This window comes from Acanthopagrus latus, chromosome 19 (genome assembly GCF_904848185.1).
Source record: "Acanthopagrus latus isolate v.2019 chromosome 19, fAcaLat1.1, whole genome shotgun sequence".
Taxonomy (NCBI): Eukaryota; Metazoa; Chordata; class Actinopteri; order Spariformes; family Sparidae; genus Acanthopagrus; species Acanthopagrus latus.
Genome location: NC_051057.1, coordinates 4441128 through 4461885, shown reverse-complemented (window position 1 = coordinate 4461885; position 20758 = coordinate 4441128). Strand labels below are relative to the sequence as shown.

Below are 20758 nucleotides of genomic sequence, written 5' to 3'. Positions count from 1 at the left end.
ACTTTAATTTGAGATTACTTCACTTTAAAAAAAAAAGAAAAAAAGGCGAGGCTGTATTTTGATCACGTACAGTCCAACAATCAAGGTACTATATGAACAATTCGAGTCTTAAATCTCCCAAGCAAACATGTGACACCTTAGCAAAACTTCCAACAACAGCTTTGTTATCAGATTGCAGTAATCCATCTATGTTTTATCTATTCCTTCTCAAACCTGCATAAAATCCAGCCACTGGATAACTTTCAGGCTAAGTCACACATCAGGTACAGCCATAAAATATCACTGAAAAGTAAATTAGACCACAGCATCAGCACTCTACCAACACCCAGGCCTTCCTAACTCCATATGCACTAACACATGCTCCAAAACTCAAACTTCTCACACAAGCTGTGAGTCCATTCAGTTTTAAGGAAACCGTACCTACCGCTTTGCTGCCGGGCGCGGTCTGTCCCATCCAGTCCTCCATCGGGTCCCACGGTGGAGTTGGGTGTGACAGGCTGCTTGAGTGGAGAGGCAGCATGTGAGTGTGAGTGTGTGTGTGTGTGTGTATGTGAATATATGCCTGGGCGTAAGAGAGCGTCAGGGTGTTGTGAGTTTGCCCTGCTGCGTGTGTGCGTGTGTGGATGCTTATAGGAATGCCATGTATGGAGCTGGGTGTGTGTCAGGAATATTCTATGAGAGCTGTGATGGGTGAGTGTGTGGAGTGTATATCTGAGCCGGTAGCAAATCAAGTGTCCCTTATAGGACATGGCTGTAGTCAGAGAAGCTGTGAGTGTAACTGCAGTGTGTGTGTGTGTGCAGTGAGGCACGGTCCCAGTTTATATGAACACTTTTCATTGGTCTGCTTGGTTCTTCATGCCTCTCTAAACACTGAGTAAGACATTTCTATCTATCTATCTATCCATACATCCATTCAGCCTCCCTTATTAGACTGGGTCATGTGTGAATTACAGGTCACCTGCCCTCAAGTCTACCGCAAGACTGCAACAAAGAGGGGTTTTTTTTATTGATTAAAACCATGATAGATGAGCAGAGCAATGCAAATGATAACTAAATTACGAATGGGCAACTCCATTTAAAAGACTATACAATTCGGCCATATATTTACAAAGCAACTGAATTCAGCGTTAATGAGTCAGTGTGAGCACAATAGGCAAAAACCAATGTGCTGATAGTAGGAAAAAGGGGACAGTGCCACAAGCCATTCCGAATGAGAGAAAAAAAAAATAAAAATCTGCATGTCTTCTGTTTTATGGAACACTTAAATTATTCAGCCTTGTTTGCCTTGTAACATCTTCTTCGCTCCGCTGAGGGGGGCCGCAGTCCTGTCATCGCACTCCCTGATGTGGTGCTGCCATCTTCAGGCCTGCGATGGCAAAGCAGGAGCCCTTACAATAACATAATATCCAGTGAGCAGTTGTTCTCGGGCATTAGCACAAAGATAAAAGAGTGCAAAGGTTTGGAGTTGAACCACACGGCACGTAGATTTAAGTGAGGATTCCTCCCTCTGTAGTTGGAAACGCAGCGATCACTGAAGTCTGGACTCAGCAGGAAGGTCAGAGGGCAGGTGGAGGCAGGTCTTATGGGCCTAACGTTAAAAAAAAAAAAAAAAAAAAAACCTCCCTGCAGTTGTTATGAGTTCATGACTTCTACACTTAACATTTTTTCCATATTACCCCCTGCTGTGAGTTTAAAAGAAACATAAACAACTTCCCAATATAATGTTACAAATGAGAGTATTCATGGATGGAAGATATAAGCGGTGAAAATGTCGCTCATCTTGTGTTTTTCCATTCTTCCCTCAGCTGTCTATAAATAGCAGGCCGTAACATTTGGAGACACAGCTGGTGCTGTTTCCTCCATCTGCACTATAAGATAACCACAATATGCAGTATGGCCTAATGCGCATACATGCACATACACACGCATGCACAGAGGGTTACGTTTTGACCTTGCCAGCTGCATCTCACACACTGCGCATCATGGCTGCATTAAATCTATATTGTGTTGCATCATCGTCTTTGGATTAATCTCTGTTGATGTTCCCGTTCGGACTCTCTGAGCTCTGTTTCACTCACACAATGTGAAAGAGGAGATTATTCAGATTCATCTTTAGCAGCAGGGCGTAGACTACAGTCCAAGCGGAGATTAGCTTGATCTTTTCGTGATCTTTGTTCATCGAACTCCCGACATGGACTTCAAAATGTGAGAACAAGCAAAAACACCAGACTGATCGCACGAGGTTTAAGAACCCAACCTCCACACACTACTTCTCAGATGCTTTGGTGTCACGACTGTACGCTCAGGACGGCTTCGCTCGCTAGTGTCCTCCATTTTCGTAGCAAACGACATAACATTACGAGCTGAACTGATAGGTCAAGGGTCAATAGGGCATGCAGTAGGTCAAGCTGACAGTGAAGTTTTAGAGCGCCCTCTGCCAGATCACAAGGCAAACTACTTCAAATGGTCTGTTGCGATCATATACAGTTATTTTTGATTAGATCATTACGATTGAATATGAACTTTTGTACAAAATTACATCAGTGCACAGAAACAATAACCTTCACTTGGAATCTAAATCACTCTTAAGCATGCATTTCTGCATTCTGTTCATGTTATGTATCTGTGATATCTGTGGGACAGTATCCGCCACATCAGTCAGGCTCTACCATCTAATGTGCAGTTAAGTACGAACCATCTGATAGCACATAATGACGTAACAAAGGTACACTGACACTACAACTAAATATGGAACATGTGACAAGAGATCAAAGATCCATTCCATCACGTTAATGTCAGTTTTACAAAGTCCAGGATGAACAGCTCAAGGTTATTTGGTTTTTCCAAATATAGTGAGCACAGAAAATTAGGATAATTGAAAGGAAAGAGCCCCTCAAAAATCTGTCTCATCAATCTCAGCATCCTTTCTGACTTAAAAGAGACATCTAAGAATGTCATCATTCCTTTTGAAATATAGCATTAAAGAACACTGGGTGATTTAATACAAGCCGTTACTAGCTGTCACTGTTTCAGTGATGTGAGACGTGTCCTTTGTCAGACAGCTGTAAATTGTTAAATTAATGGCACATTTCTTGATGTAACGTTTCCCTTGCTGATCATCACAGTCATGTGACACCCACAGGAGAACTGATTCAACTGCGTGGAGCGGATTGATGAGATGTCAAATTGACAATCACTCTTTTACCCACCTGCTGAATACACACACTTTAACACACATACAGGGAGAGCAAAGTAAGTAGCTCAAGAAAGCAACCAAGAGAAAAAAAATGTATAAATGAAGCGTGAACAAGAGCATCATAAACCTCTATTGTTAGATATGGAGCATGTTGGTCTGGTCAGAAGGCTGGAAAAAGCTCTTTTTGCTCAGCTCATCTACCAAAGACTGTTCAGAGTCTCTCAGGATGCTCTGAAACAAGGCAATAAACCTCCATGATGGAGACTAATTAACCTGCTCCTCAGGAACACATGTTTGCCTATTCCGAGTCCTCACAACTAAATGCCTCTGACAAAGGCTTTTTAAACAGATGTAGAGACAAAAACACAGGTGGCAGCTAGACACAAATCATTTTCCAACATGACAATTCCAGCCACATCTCACAAGTCATTTGTCTGAATACGTGCAGAATCACAGTGGACATTTATCATATTCTTCAATTAAAGATATCCAGCGCTCCCATGTTTGCTGAATCGCTGCGTATTCGATTTTATGGAGCCAAAATGCAACCGGCTATAAGAAGTGTTCCTTTGACAAAACATCAGACAGAACATCTACAGTGAGAGGTGGGAGCTTTTTTAGGAGCAATTAGTGTGACTGAGGTGATGTGTTTGTGGCCTGCTGTGAGAAAGGGAGACTGTAGCTCTGGCTGTGGAGGGAGAACGCAGCAGAGGCCGAGGAAATGAACGCGCTGCTTCACAACATACCTCCTTGCTCCGTATCTCCCAGAGTTAATTATCAACCACTGAAATGTCGCCACAGCACCCTCGATCATCATCTCATCAGACCTCAATCAATCTCATTCACTTGGGATGGTGCTACGAGCATCCTCTCAACAGGAAGTCTTGGCAGATTACAGTGAGTGGAAGAAGCTGGAGCTGGGGAGAATTTATGCCAACTCAGTTATATATCTGTCCCGGAGCGTGCACACACGTGAAAACTCTTTCCATGTGGAGGTATATACGCAAGCACACATATCTCCACTACTGAAAGAGACAAAAAAATAGCAAAAGTACCAGCAGCTCAGGCTGGATCAGACAAATGCCAAACACAGCCTCTGCCTGTGCACTTAAACACTCCACACATGAGCCTACCTGAGTGACTTTCTCTGTGACGTGGTGCGTCCGGTCAATGAGTTTGCAGGGAGCTATGATGTCCATCTCGCCAGTGGGCAGCGCGATGAGTGGGTCGGGTTTGAAATCCACAAAGTTGAGGGTAATCTGAGGGATTTTGGAGATGGTGCGGTACCGCATGAGGTCTGAGTCCGATGTGGAGTTCAATATGTTGGATTTACTATTTACTGCACCTGTAGACACACCCATACACAAACACAGACACACACACAAAGTAAATGGTTGGGTAAAAATCAAAGGGGATAACAGAACTGTTTTTCCTCCACCGTTCTCACCAGTGCTGCTACTGCCCGGCCAGATGCTCGCTCGCCGGTTCTTTCGGTCCCAGTCGGGCCTCATGGCCTCGATCTCGTCTACGGAGGAGGCGCGACGCATGCTGTGGAAGCTCTCCCGCGAGCGGCCGTGTGACAGGGTGCAGTTGGAGCCCGAGCCGTCCGGGTTGAGGCTGAGGCGGTGGTGAGGTGCTACGCAGGGTGATGACTGGGTGAGGGGACCCACCGGGTGTGTTCGGTGGGGAGGCGGGGGAAGGGGCACAGGAGGGTGAGAGCTCAGTAAGGTCCGCTGGTCCTCCTGGCCGTCTTCTGGCCAACTCTGTAGAGCTGACCTGAGAGACAGAAAAGGATGTAATGGATAATAACAAAATGTAGAATGTGGGAGAGTCTGTCATTGAACTGTACATTTCACATCAAAGAATGTGATGGCAAGTGTATGCCCAAACTCAAACACCACTGAGACAAACAAAGTTCTACTGTTTTTTTTTTGTTTTTTTGTTTTTTTTACAAAAAGTTTCCTTTGACCTCACTATAGGAGGGAAAAGGACGAGGATTTCCTTACAGGCAGCATTTTGAATTAAGTTGATACAATCCAAATATTATACTGAAATGAATTTTGTTATCTGAAAGTTAATAAGCCTAATAAGCAAAATCAGAAGAATGAATATTGGTCAGTTTAAAGGATCGCAGAACATTATTTTGTAGGAATCCAACTTGAGTGTTGTGTCTAGAGCACCATGCTTAAATGGCTTTGCAGCAGACCATTAGTAGGACTGTAAAAGGCCCCATATTATTTGTTTATTTCCAGGTTCATTTTTTTTCTCTCTCTTTCTCACACTGGCCACTGCTGCAGCACCTCTATTCACCCTCTGACTTAACACTCAGTTTTAATGCGGGCACCACGCGCAGGCTTTCCACATCAATTCTACAGGTGAGTGTATAGTAATGAGTTCTAAATCTCACAGAGGTCCTGACTTTTTTGAAGCAAGCTGTGGGCATTTCTTTATGAATTGAGCATTTTGATACTTTTACAGTATTTATATAGCCCCTAGACTTGCTTTATAATAAGAAAAACAAAGGAAATGCCACTTTTTCTATTACAGCCTCTGACAGTCCATGGCTATATGTCCCCTAACACTTGTCAGAAGTAATCCACAGGGCCTACCTGCTTCCACTGATTTTCTCCTGGTGGTCTGAAGGTAAAGGGGGAAGGGGTAAAAACTCCCCCAGGCCTAGGGACTCGTGACTATGGTGGTCCGGGTGCAGCGGCAGGGGTGTAGCAGTGGGGATTTGACCAGCCTCTGTGTCGTCCAGAGACGCTTTACTGTTGGATAAGGAGCGCAGCAATGGCAGGCGCAGCTTGAAGCCTCGTGGACGACCTGCCAGAGAGAAGAAGGAGAAGGGAAAGGCTCATTGTCTGCACAGCGACAGGCGGATTCCAAATATGACACTGTGAAAGCAGAACGGGGAAACTGAAAGTACACATAGAATCTGGGAGGACATTCTAGGTAGTGGAGGTCATGCTAGGAGTCGGGGAGATTTGAACTGGATCATGCTGAGTCTAATAGACCTCCAAAATACAGCTTCAAAAACAATCTACTCCATGAATCTGGGACAGTAACATTGATTAGATTTTGGTTTTAGCTACAAAGTAAAAAAAAAAAAAAAAAAAAAGAAAGAAATCTGGTTAAGAGAAAGACTTGGCCCCAAATATCATTAGTGTCCTACTTCAGACTCAGTCCCCCAGAGTTATCCCCCCTGGAACATTAAGTGCGTGTTCATGAAAGAAACACATTTTGTAACAACAGCACAAGTCCTGAGGTTTCAGGGGAATAAAATGGCTTAGCAAATATCATGACCACCTGGCCTTTGTGCAAAATGGAAAAGAACAAATGATCCAGGTGTAGTGTGTCGATGAACTGGGTGATTTAATTCTGCTTCTTCTTCCTCACTTTTTCTACACTAATAAATCACTGCCATACTTGCAAATGGTAAGTATGCCTAATATTGCCTAACGTCGGATACGGATGATTTCCTGAGTTTTATATTTAAACACTGAAGGAATTAAAAACATGTTTGACTCAAAAAAATTCCAGTGTTTGAATAATGAATGTGGGATAACTGGGATGAACAAGGATAAAGACGGTCCCTGTCATTCCAAAGTTGCTCAAACCAGACCTGAGTAACAAGGAACAGAAAACAACGAGAAAAGAAAGTTTGCCAGCAGCTACCGGTGACAAGCCAGGTGGGCAGGCGGTGGTTGAGCTCCTCTTTATGGTCCGGGTATGGTCCCTCTGTCATGACCTCGAAGTTGAGGATGAACATGATCACCAAGCCATCCTCGTTCTTCACTGGCACCACATCCACCATACACAGGAAGCAGTGACCTACGTCGGAAGAGAAAGACGTGAAAGCTTGGATGGACTGATTGTATTTGGTAAAAGCTTTTATCCAGCTCAAGTCCTTAATATGCCCAAAGTGCACAAAGCACATATGGTTTTATAAATGGGATTACAGGACAAGTTTCACCCAAATTTAGAATTCAGTCACTATCTACTCACTCACGTCAGGGGAGATTTTGCAGTCTGCGAAACATTTGTGGAGCTTCAGAGCAAAACAGCGATCCACTAGTTTTGTCAACAACTGAAGTCACCACAAAATCCACAAACCACAAAATCCACAAACTCCATAGTCATAGGCTTACAGAGACATAGGCATAATCCAAGTCTACGGAAGTCCAGAGGTCAGATCTCCAGGGTGCTTTTTCCTCCATCACCACCACCAGTGTCTAGACTCCACTGGAGGGTTTCCTGTTCTACACACAGCTTCATGAGCCCTTAATATTTTGGGGAGGAGAATGAGTGTGCGAAGCAGCAAAATTCTTTACATATAAAACACGAGTTCAATCCTTGTTTTTAATGACTAGGAGAAATTCTTCATAATGAATCCGCATGCTGAAACACTGATATGTGCATTGTGAAAAGTCATGGAACGCACTCACACAAGCATGTCACCCCATTTTTTCTTTCTGTGTCTTACATGCACGCACACACGCACAACACATTTATTTTCCATTCTCTCTCATTAAATGTGCATCTGGGCTTAATCAGCTCACACACTCTATTGCATATGAGGCCAGGCACGTTCACTAATCTGCCACATGAGTGCTAAAACAGCTAAGTAAGCGTGAAATTAGACCACATATGACAGTAAGTGGCTTGGAGCTCACTGCCGCATCTATAGGCCTGAATACACTGTACATAGCGACTAGACTTGACGTCAAATTGTGCTGCGATTCTGGTTTCCACACTGGGGCTTCAAAGCATCAAAATACACTCGTCATGTACACACACACACACACACACACAGACATGAAAAACGCACTGTCACCTTAATTTGAAACACTGAAACAAATCAGACAGCAGAAAAAGAGTTCAAAATCAATCCAAATGCTGAGGTACAATATGAGAGCACCTCCAAGTGGAGGAGTGTCTGCAAAATCTTTAACATTCAACGAGGGGGAAACGTGCTGATAACATCCAGGAAAATGTACGGCTTACAAGCTTATATCCAGCAGGAGGAGAAGAAATGATCACCCTGCACACTGACAATAAGTCAACAACTAGAAAAAAAAAAAAAATCCACACATTGCCAGAAGTAGATTTGAAATCAGTAAAAGTGAGATAAAACACATCAGTCGCCACAGACAAGTCACCTCATCAATCCAGGTCATACTGATGGCAAAACGAAAAGGATTTTGTCCAATGTGCAAAGTCGTATTGCCTTACAGCGTGTTTAAAGAGAGCTCAATTTCATGACACACATGTCACCTGCCTCGTTGTAGGCTATTCAAAATGATCTCAGAAGCATCCGGCAGCCATATTGTCATGTTGCACATAATTCAAGTCCAATTCAGTGTGTGCTTCTAGATCATCAGCTCCTTGTCCACCACTAATAAACAGCATGAAAACAAAGCTACAACAAAATGCAAGCAGTTTGCCTTAACACAATAAAGGCTCACTCGGTGCATGAGCCTTGTCACTCTTATCCTTAAACATTTGTTTCCTCCAAACGTGGATGCCTTGCTCCCTGCCTGGAGTAGCCTTCAGATGTCAAACACCAGTTTCCTGGTGTACCTGGCTCCGCTCTATCCCGTCTCTTACCTGCACAGTGATGATCAGTGACCGGCTCTACAAATGGCAGCCACAGCGGATTTGGCAGCGTAGAGTGTTTACAGCCAAGACGGTATGTTGTGCAAACCAACATACAGTGCATCCACTGCATGCCTGCCTCACCCACCCGCCTGTCATTCACCGCCCATCATCGCTGGAGAGTGGGCCGGAATCCGATTGGACAGCAGCATAATCCCAACACAGGAGGGGAAAAAAAAAAAAAAAATGAAACGCGGGGAAAACCAAAGGATTACACCATCTGGACATATCTAACAGTGCGCGTGTGTATGTGTGCACGCATGCTTATGTGCACACGTGTACAGTACGTAGATGTCCAGTCTCACGTTTCATTCATAAGCCACTGGGTCCATTCATGCCTGTTTTCATTAACAGCTGTGACTTTGCATTAGCAGCCTCTTTGATCACTGGAGGTGTTGCTGCATCACTCCTAAAGCTGCTTTACACCATCATGCAGCTGCAGCCCGCTGGACAGGCAGGGGAACTTTCAGACACACCACACCATTTATATGACTTTGTCAGAAAAAGAAGGGAGAATGACATGGGAGAGTATGGCGGGATAGTTCTCATGAACCGAGCTAAGGGTCAAAGGTCCTACACTTTATAGATTGTAAAGCAGTGTGATTTGTGATTTTGGACTATTTAATTCAAATCTATTAGACTTGTCTGGATGATAAAAAAAATATATATATATATATTATATCGTCGTCATCATGTAAGCAAGAACATTAAGTGAAGCAGCAACACGTAGCAGATTTGTACAAAGGGGAAATTCAAACCAACAATATTGGGTTGGGTTGTTTGGATGACAAACGTCAACCTATCCCATGTAAGCTGGTGAGCAGATTAAGTAAAAACTTAATAATAAATAAAAATCATACAAGCTTTGCCCAACAGACCAAACTGGATTACTAGATTCCCTCATCGATTCTAATTATGAGCAGTAATCAGAGACAGATTTCACTGCCTCAAGAGGGCTTTTATTTTACGCCCCCAATATTATTTGAACTGGTGTACATGTATTTGTGGAGGAAAATGCCTTAAAAACACTTTGATATTGTTACAGGCTGTCAGTCCAGCATCTCTTTATTTTCTCTCCAGACACCCAAACCAAACTGTAAATGCAGCAGGCAATGAGTGTGTGTGCCCTGTTCAGATACAGGGCACAGTGATGTGTGGATTGTGGATGACAGATGTGATTTGTACAAACACACACACACACACGCACACACACACACACACACACACACACACACACACACACACACACACACACACACACACACACACACACACACACACGCACACACGCGCACACACGCGCACGCACACACTACAGTGTAGGATTAAATGTCAGCACAAGAGGATTTAACTTCAGCTCATTGTTTTAACTCTAATACATTATAAGATAAAGTAGTTATTGTCTATTCTTCAAATTAATCTATAACACTCACTTGTCTGTGTGGATGTACACTAAACACCAATATAATGTACAATTCCGATACAGTCAGTACAATACATACATCAGTGCATTAGAGTACTGTAAAGTGGCAGGCTGGCAGAGTGATGGGAGATAAGAATCAAGCAAACATATTTTGGACAAATCAGACCAAAGGTTTTTGTTGACCATCATACTATCTCTATCTACCGTTAAAGATTTCCTCCGAGAGCATGTGAAATAAATTCAGCTCGGAGGTTAACAGGGCAAATGCCATTTCATCTAAATGCTCCCTTTGGATACACTCCAATTCAGCGTGTACCAGCTGATAATCTGATTCAGCGTTGCTGATTTACAAAGCTGCGGGAGATTATCACAATACTCCAAAAAAAGCACAGAGTGCAAACTGCTCACGGTGGATCGGTCATGGTCCAGTGATCATACAACATGGAAGGGGGTGTTGAGATATGAAAAAATATAATAATTAGTTATTAATTATCATATCATGATTGGGGTGATGTTGTAGGGGTGTGCATTTTATTAAACTCTGCTTCGCTTTTGATGATAAACCCGAGAATGATTGTGACTGGTGGTTCACTGTGTATGCAACACATGCATGTCACATAATCACATCTATCAAAAAACTCAAAATTCAGACTAAATTATGTCATATCATAAAATACTTCCAAATACATTAGCAATGAGAAAAATATTGTTTTTGTCTGATGCAGCAAACAGTTGTAGCAGGATGTATTTGATTGTTTGTAAGATGTTAGAGTATACGGTGTAAGGGAACGCCCCTTTAACCCTCTGTAGACTATACGGGACATTGCTGCCTGCTGGGTTCAGAGGGACGAGGAGGGATGGAATTGCTGCTCAGGAACAGCCTTTTTCCAGTGTAGCAGGAGATGAGAGAGCATTGTAATCAGCATCTGAAGGACTCATCAGATGGAAGAACTGCCAAGAAGGTCAGGGAGGTTTCAGCATTTTATCCTCACTTTTTAATCTTTTCAACCCAAGAGAGATAAACAGGTGAGCCACGCCTGTCTTTGCCGCAGAGCACTGTGCCTCGTGCTAGATTAGAAATTCGGATCATAATCTCTGCTATAGAACAAGTGGATTACAGGAATAAAGATTAGTGTTCAATCAAGCAGCTCCTCACTTGTGTACTGAGGTGAAAGGATCAGAGGGTGTGCTTAGAGAGTCGGAGACAGGAACAACATAACTCACAAATAAGTATCAGTGATATAACATTGTATATTACAGCATGCATATGTTATTATACATTTCTATCAGTCTTGGGGTATTGTATATATGTATATACATGTGTTGTATTATATCATTAACAGACAGACCCCTGACAATGCATGTCGGGTTATGTTGTGGAGGGAGAAAAACCTAATTTAAGGAGTAATGTACCAAATAACTTTCTACAGGGAATAAAAAAATAAATAATGCAATACTTAAGAAAAAAAAATATTATATAATATGTGATACATTTTCAGCAACAACAATAATTCTTGTATGATTTTTGTTGTAACAAACATGTACACAAACAGTACAGTAGTAACAATATACCACATCCCCCACCTCATTTACACTATGGACACATAACACCTAACATCACTCACACACCTTACAGAATGTGTTTCTGCATCTAACTACAGTCTGAATCTCTGAGACTCCCTTCATTTCTTTCATACCATTGCATTGCTTTACGCAACATTTCACAATAAAACTATTGATGTGCAGTGATTCATTGTGTGTTTTATTTCAGTGTTTAAGTGTTTATTTCCTACTTTTATGCTGTTCCTCTAATTGCCTTTACTTCCACCAATTGACATTCAGAGATCAGGATTGAAATGTGCCTATAGTACCCTGTACCTCTGCAAAAGGCATACACGTCTGAGCAAATCCAATTGAATGTATTTATCTTTCTCTTCTAAATTCTTTTAGATAGGAAGGCATAGACAAAGGCATAGAAAAAGTAGTGAACTACTGGTGAACAACTAGTGAAGGAACTGTGCATGTGTTTCAGTGAAGATGTAGACAAGTTGATGATGTTGAGTATGTGGCATATTAATACTGCAACACACTGGGGATATTACTCTTTAAGTTTTATTATAAGTTGAGGGTAAGCAGCAAACACAATTATTTCCGGGTTGTTCAGCCACAGAACAGAGGCACTTTGTGAGTGACTGATTTCAGTTCAATGCCAACATTGTCCCTGAGATGACATGTTTCAGTAGTCTGCATCACTAACCTTTCATCACATCACGACATCCTGACATCCTGGCTGACGGATTTGACTATGTTTGAAATGCTGTATCATCACCATCTGGAGCATGGGGACTTCCCCATGCAGCGACACATCCCCTCCCCCTGGTGGACAACAGTGGTCTCTGCACACTTGTAGGTCAAAATGCCAGGCATTTATTGTCAGTGGTGCAACAACACACGGACCAGACATCCCACATATCTGCTCTACACTCCACTGTGGTGACGGAACTGCATATGATCAAAGGTTTTATGATTTTTTTTTCGATCATACTCTATCTGCATCTCTTGCACGGACTCTATGCGCTCACTTTTCTTATGAAGTTTGTTTCAAATAGAAATTCAACTACAATTTTGTACAAGTAGTTTATTTCTCAGTGATAATCACTGAAACAAAAACTTAAAGAGAGGAGCAGGCTAGTTAAATACAGCACAGAAAATCTTTGCAGCTCTTATTATTTTTCAAACTCTTGTCACAGAGAGTGACACCTACATAACCCACATCTGTTTCTACTTGCAAACAGTGTGGAAAGTTTTGTTTATGTATTCTGTTAGAGTGCTGGCACAGCATATCTGTATGTCCACCAAGACAGGGATATCATATCTAAAAAAAAATATAATATAGCTGATGGTTACTGTCTTTTACAAGGGACACACACACGCACACACACACACACACACACACACACACACACACACACACACACACACACACACGTCTGCGAGAGCTAAGAGGATGTAAGAGGATCAGAATGTGAGCTGTGTTTCCTCTCAGCTGCTCTGTTCTGTATCACACACAGAGACCTCCACACACAGATATATAGTGACTAAGAGACAGAGGGAAATGGAGTCTCATTCACAGACAAACCCTCCTCCTCTCCATCACTCCTTGCCATAAAAAAAAAAAAGAAAAAAAAAACTGAAAGAGGAGAAGGCGCAGATGTTCATGTGCACAGATCCACTGAGATGGCTTTAAATACTCTACAGGCCGGCTGGCTGCAGGCCAGCTCCTGAAGATATTGTTATGTTCCTGGCAATATTCAGAGCCAAAGAAAGCCTGCTTAAATCCAAAACACTCAGGACAAGCTGACAACTGCACTTGCATAATTGCCTTTAAGTGTCATTCATCACAAGGAAAATATACTGTACAGAGTTGGATTAATCATTAAGACACTGGATGAGCATCACAATGATCTTGACCACTGCTGTAACTACACGTGACTGAATCACAACCGCAACAACCTTAAGTGGCTGCATGTTCTTTCAAGTTTCCGTTGCAGTTGGGGACCATGTTGATATAGAAGTCAATGCTAAGACAGTTAAAACGAGTTATAACAAGCCCCTGCCGGCTTCTCCTTCACACAGTCTCACAGGGGAATCCCTGCTGCACCCGAAGTGATGCCCCATAACTCTGCCAGCTGTCTGAAATCAACTGCTTGAGACAGAAAGAGAGTGTCAGACACTGCTGTGTCCTTGCTCACCCAGAACGCACTGGCATCATCAATTAACTGTGATTCAGAGTTCAAGTGGAGGTAAAAAAAAAAAAAAAAAAACAACTCACAGGATCTATCACAGGATCTCTAGTGACTATTGTCACTAGTTCTAGTCATTATGATAACTCTCATGCCACTCAATGACAATACATTACATATAGAACATGTTAAAGTGGTAAATGAAACATGGAACAAGTAATGTTATCATGGGAAAAGTCATAGGAGTTTGTATCCTTCAAAAAGTTTGTAATACTTTCAGCTCAGGCTGAAATCTGAGAGAATCTCATGTCGAGCACTGACGTTCGGTGCTAGTGAACCACTAGGTGGCAGGGCACAACCACTTTTCCCTTGTTATTCCATCTGGGTAATATACATATTGGCAAAGCAGCTCCACACGCACTGGTGTGCTGTCAGTGTTATCTTCAGAGACAAGAAATTAATCTGGCTATACTACACCACCGTCTCATACAGGTGTGTTGTTCTAGCAGGGCTGGGCAGGGAGCTGGATGACAGAATGGAAAAATACATTGATGTGTGTGTGTGTGTGTGAGCGTGTGTGTGCATGTGGCATTTGCCTGTGTGCCTGAACTGTGAAAATTGAAATTGGTGTTGCAACTCCCCCGTCCCCCTGATTGTGACCACCAGCTGTCCTCTGAAGTGGTGTAAAATTGCTCCATCTTTCAAAATTGATGACGTGAATACACACACAGACAAACAAACACTGCACACACAAATACTTAAATGCCATGTGGCTGACCCCTGCACCTTTGACTAAACTGGCGATGAGAAGCAGTGGAAGGACAAACTACTCCAGACAACAATTCATCAGCCTCCCTCAGACGTAATAGAGACGGATAGCCAACCGGTGAGCTGTGTGTTTATGTGGCAAAGTGGTTGCTGGACTGCAATAGATGGCGTGAATCTGTATGTGTGTATCCTTTGAACAAATATGTTCATGCCATGTATCAAATGTGTTTGTGTTTTGATGTTTATATAGTATTTCTATGCTATGTGATAGCCTCGATGAATAATTCTGCCCTCTGTTGGCGAAAATAAGAAATGATGGTAGACGAGCCTTGTGTATGATTGATGCGGCGGTGCTGATGGGAGCGGGGTGGTTAGGAAATTGACAAAGCCGCACACCGAACAGGGGGGGATCCATTAAACCAGCTGTCCGTCCCGGAGGGTACCTGCCCAGGATAAAGGATGAGGTGTGCTGGTGGTGAGTGGAGCCCTGGACTCTTGTTTATTCAGGCCTGGATAAACACCATCCAGGTGGATGACTGGACTGGCCAGAACAGGTCCCAGGCTTCAGGGTTGTTACTAATAAGAAATAATATACCTATTAATCACTTGTGAAGTAGGGCTGGTGAGCATTTTTTTTTTTTTTTTTTTTTTTTTACTATCGTACATCTAAGGTGAAGTGATCACAACTTTGTCTTCCTGTTATTGTAGTCAACTTTCCTGCCAGTCTAAAAAAACATTTCAAAATTGCTTGGTGTGCGTGGAACTGAGGTGATGAAAATGAATACGTTAGCGGGAACTGTAGACCCGTTTTCCAATATTTCAGCTTCAATCTGATAAGGTGAGCAGAGCCTATGATAAAAGCAATAACACTTTGGTGGACTGCGATACTACCAGGGAATGTCAAATAGGTATTTGTTTCTGGGGGACGCTGAGTGATCCATACTTATACCGTCATTTTTGCTATACATTTTATGGTGAATTAAGAGCATGATAACATATGACACCTTGTCCTAACTGCATGTGACACAAAGAGCGTCAGAAATATAATCAGCTTGATTTCAGTATTAACTGTAAGAGTTCCTATTTGGCTGTGAGGGGCGCAGCGCTGCCGGAGCATGACTGTTGCTGTTGGTACTGAAACCCCGACAGAAAGGAGCAAAGGTTGATTCATCAAGTTAAAATTAGTTTTCCTGTTTTGATTCTTGTCTCTCTATTCACAAATGTCAAAAATGTATGTCTTAAAATGTTAATTAGTAGCATGGAACAAAAAAAAACCGCCATACTAATGTGCAGCACCCAGACAATTAACAGCGTGCACAAGCTAGAGTTACAACGAACTTGGCGGCAGTTGCAAGCGTTCCTTTTATTTAATGACAGGATAATTACTTTCAGAGGACAAACAATTAGCAGGCCACATGTTTGTGTGTGCAGTCACGAGACATCACAGCCTAACGTAAATGGAGTGGAGCAACGGTCAGCAGTAAACAAGACCAGCACCTCAGCATTCCAACACCTGGAACAAACTGTGGTGAAAAAGATAACTCTGCTCAAACCCCCGCAGCTATCAGCTATGGAGCACAGAGGCTGCTGTCATTGCTGGACTTATAACGTTAATAACACAGCAGAGCACTACCCCTTATGGTGTTGTCCACATACAGCCACGCATGCTTTCAAATGAATCAATGCACTGCAATTCGTGCCACCTTTTCTATTCATTCAATTGATTTTTGTAACGAGGATCATTTTCAGTTGAAAATCGGTTCCAAATCGAACACCCAAGAAGAAGTTTGCCAAAGATTTACACACCTAGAATTATCTATACAATACTTTTTTTTTTCTTTTTTACATCAAAACCCTCAGGAAGATGCCAGCTGGCTGGAGGGAGACAAGGATACTGAAGGATTCTGGTAAGAGTCGCTGTTTGCTACATTGTATGTTCTTTACAGCAGAGAAACATCTAAAGATAAAATGTCTTAGGAAGCAAGGATATCTGAAACTCACCTATCATTTTTAAGAGTGCTTAAGTCTCTAATCTGTCTCCAGTGCACAGCTGATAGTCAGGTGGTTTGGTGACATGCTATAGCAGAAAGCATTTTAAAGAATTAAGCGTGGACAGCGATCTTCCGACGCTCACATGCAGTTAGGAGACAAGAAAATGTCAGATCAATCTCATGACATTCTCCTTCTCAAAGCCATCCCGTTCTCCCCTCCCCTCCCTACCACTTACTATTAGTGCAAAGTTAATCAGAGGCTTGTTTCCAATCAAGAGCAGCCTCTCTTGCTCAGCCTTCATTAAGTCGTCTCCTCCACACCCTCCTCTATTGACGGGATGGAGAAATGAGAGACTGAAGTAATAAAGAGAAGGAGAGATCAGGTGACTGATCACAGATTGAAGTCTAACATTAACCCTCACGGTTGATCAACATACCTCATCAGCCAGAGAGCTGGGGGGTGAAGTGCACTCGGGTTGGAAGTTCAAAGAAGGCCCCCTCCAAATGCACACAAACCCTGACGCAATTACATACAGCATTAGCACACATACTCCTATTAAACTGTGCATATTGTGGAGATGTCTATCACATATTTACAGCACTTACGAGAAATGTGATTGGGATCTGGACTTGTTTAGATTCATCTGTTAAAATGCAATTTGATGTTTGAGTTGTCTTGTCCAGTAAGCAGAGGGACACGGGGCGCTAAGAGTTCATGAGTTTGGCTTGCATTATACATTGAGACTGCAGATCAGTGAAATGCAATCTGTTTCAAACACATTTTAGATCCATTTATTTTGTACACGATCCCTAAATGGAAGTGGGTTACACGTGTAACAACATCAAGAAAACAATCAAATTCAGACCAAGAGCGCACAGGGGCATGAGTCAAGTCAGCTGTGTGCCAGTAAAATTACTTTTCTCTCAAAAATAATATCTAGCTGCCCTCAAGGTTTCAGTACCATTTAACCTTTTGATAACTGAACTAGAATGAAATTATCAACAGAGATATAAAACAACCACAGAGAGGAACAGCATGCCTACAAAGAGACACAAAATGGCTTATACTTGGTGAGAACATGTCATCACCACGGCACTCAAATTCAAAAACAAAGCAACACATCCATGCTATGTACTGTTGTATGTACTCTGGCAGAAACAATCAATGGATAAACGTTTTTAGTTTTATTCACAATACATTTAGTCTCATTTGCTGACCTCCTTCCACAATCTCTGACGCTGTCCTGGAAGTTATAACGACAGGCGCCCAAAACACGCTCACCATCACCTTGAGTAAACCTTTAGATTTCTCTGGATTTGAACATGGTTGGAAGCATCTGGGTCAATGTAAGTACACACGTCAGTAAGGTCTATGATAAAGGTCTAGTCATTTTTTTTTTATATTCTAATGCAGAACTCTTACATATTAAATCATTGGGAAAAAGTAATATTTATATTAGGGCTGGGCAATATATATGAAATATATCTTTCATCATGATACATGACTATACATCATCTGAGATTTTGGATTGTTATATAGTGATATGACACGTATGTGTATTGTCTTTTCCTGGTTTTAAAGGCTGTATTACAGTAAATAGATTTAAGTCAGAGAGTGTTCTACTTGTTGATGTCTTTTCCCACTTAGTCATTATTTCAACATCACTGATGATTATTGATCAGAAATCTCATTGGGTTAGTATTTTGTGAAAGCATAATGTCACAGTCTCATTCTGTGGTGGATTATATGCGTTTTGGTGCATATGCTGATAAGCCCTGCTCTCCACGTTACCTGCTGCCAGATGATTTTGTTGAAGTTACTTCCTAGACAGTACTAGTGTTTTTGTGCTCCCGGACTCAAGATCTAACTTTGCTTTGTTTTGCCTCCAGTCATCACCTGCGCCCTCATCTGCCAGTGACTCCGCTCCCAGAGAACCAACTCTCAGCACCTCTGCAGCGCACAGCCTTGCCCCGCGCTCACCTGAGCGTCTACACGCCGAGCGGTACGCCGGCGCCACCGTGAGCTATCTTTCCTCCTCCCTCCACCTCTCAGACCGAGAATAAAGCCTGAACAGCTTCCATCTTCATCTGCTGAAACCTTGCGAACTTCAAATAAATTGCTTTGTACTCCAGATTCTGCCTCGTGTCTGCTTTTGGGTTCTACAAGCTTCATTCAGTGCTGCAATATTGTTGAAAAATCAGTACTGAAGCGGGGCTTATTTGGTCAAGAATATTGTGACTTTTGATTTTGTCATCAAGTTCTATCCATTAATGAAGTGCTTTAAGAAGATTTAAAAATACGGAGTTGTATATTGCAATATGGCGTAAAAATACTGTGATTTAATTTTAAGGCCATACCACCTGGATCTAATCTATGAGTTTCTAAAACCACATATCAAGTAGAAACTTCTAAGTATGATAATTAGATGCCAGGATCAAAACAACAAACACGCACACTTACAAACAAAATGGTACAATTGTGACTGCAGGATGGTGTACGGTTGCCCTCAGGCTCCATCACTGCATGTGACACCACGATAAGCCTCCTGTGAAGGATCACTGGCCAGGCTGTCACCATCTGTGACACTTTCTCTGAAAAGTCTCGTTCACCCTACTCTGCTCAAATCACATACACTGCTGTTAACAGATTATATATCAGTACTGGAGCCCAGGCAGGCAAACCTGCCTGTTCAGTTAAAAGTAACACAGGCTGACACCCATGCACTTCCATGTCTTATTCCCACTCTGCAGACTTCTATACCAGTATCCAGATTAGGAAAACAAAACCAGGTCATCCAGGTAAAGCTCATATGAATCTACACATTCTAATGACATTTCTTACAAACCGATGAGACACAAACCGCGTGTTCACAATACCTCCTTTCTAACTTTGTGAAGATGAAATAAAAGCTTCCTGCCTGCTTTTCAGCTTTTTCATTCTGTTCTGGTCATTATAATCACATCACAGAGCTTGGGAGGAACACTGCGACTCTTTTGAAACCATCTTCATTTGCATGCATGCACATTTAAGTGATACAGGACTTGTTGAGTAATGTGCACACCTGACTGCTAATGAGATGCTTGAAACAGTCCACTGATACGATGGTCAGCATAACAATGTACACCACGCCTGATTTATACCAGCAGGACCTCATTCTCAAGTTAAAACCTGTGGGACATAGCCCACAAATGAATTGAAATTGTTAATGAATATCTAGAAACATTGTCTGCACAGGACTTAGTTCAACAATTGCATTAAATGTTGGATTTATTGAAGTCCTATACACCCCTGTCAGCTTGGCAAATTTGGATTTGATCAGGAAGAGCTCATTAGCTGAGCGACATGATGTCACTACTTTGTGGGAGAACCTCTTCAATTTAAGACTTCTTTCAGAAAGACTGCCTGCAAGCTTCTCTATTCTTTGTGACATTTCATTTCATTATGTTAGCAGCAGGAAGTGGATGTATGTACACTATGTGTTCACATTACAGGAGAAAATGAAGCATAGCATCTTGAATGCATAAATCATTTAACACATGACTCTGTTATGATTTCAGAACCAGTGTGTTCAAGTTAACGGGGGTCAGTAATGCACCACCTAACATTCATATGATGTATTAATGTAAAAACCACTGTGCCAGACTGCAATGCATAACATAACAGCAATTAAGCTATGCACCATGGTCGAGGATGGCAGCCCTATCTGCAGGAGCTGCAAGAATAAAGTTGTTGCGAGGGGCGGCAACACATCCAATTTACGCGACCATCACCCTCAACTGTTCAGCGAACACAAGGTACGTCAACCTTAAGCTTGGGTGCAGAATGTATGTGTATGTCGAGTTTTCTCTGTCCAATCTGCTGTTGTCACTAGTGTAAACTGACCAGATAGTGGTATAACTAAACAAAGTTGTTCCATGATTTGGCACGTTATCTGAACCGCTTATTAATTGTAGATTTCACTTTTTAAAGTCGACCTATAAA

The 20758-nt window shown here is 42.2% G+C and overlaps 1 protein-coding gene and 1 long non-coding RNA gene across 3 annotated transcripts in view; one reads left to right on the top strand and one right to left on the bottom strand.

The window, feature by feature from the left end:
• The window catches only part of kcnh2b (potassium voltage-gated channel, subfamily H (eag-related), member 2b), a 246851-nt gene that overhangs the window by 103369 nt on the left and 122724 nt on the right, over nt 1-20758 (bottom strand). For both annotated transcript variants that reach the window (XM_037079655.1, XM_037079656.1), the window contains 4 exons: nt 6872-7027; nt 5806-6019; nt 4644-4972; nt 4330-4541 (listed from right to left, as the gene is read on the bottom strand). In XM_037079655.1, the coding sequence (XP_036935550.1) occupies nt 4330-4541; nt 4644-4972; nt 5806-6019; nt 6872-7027 (911 nt within the window). The remainder of the gene's footprint in view (nt 1-4329; nt 4542-4643; nt 4973-5805; nt 6020-6871; nt 7028-20758) is intronic.
• LOC119008921 lies at nt 14983-18908 on the top strand. The gene is made up of 3 exons (XR_005071589.1): nt 14983-15260; nt 16646-16692; nt 18667-18908. It is a non-coding gene; the product is annotated as an uncharacterized LOC119008921 (long non-coding RNA).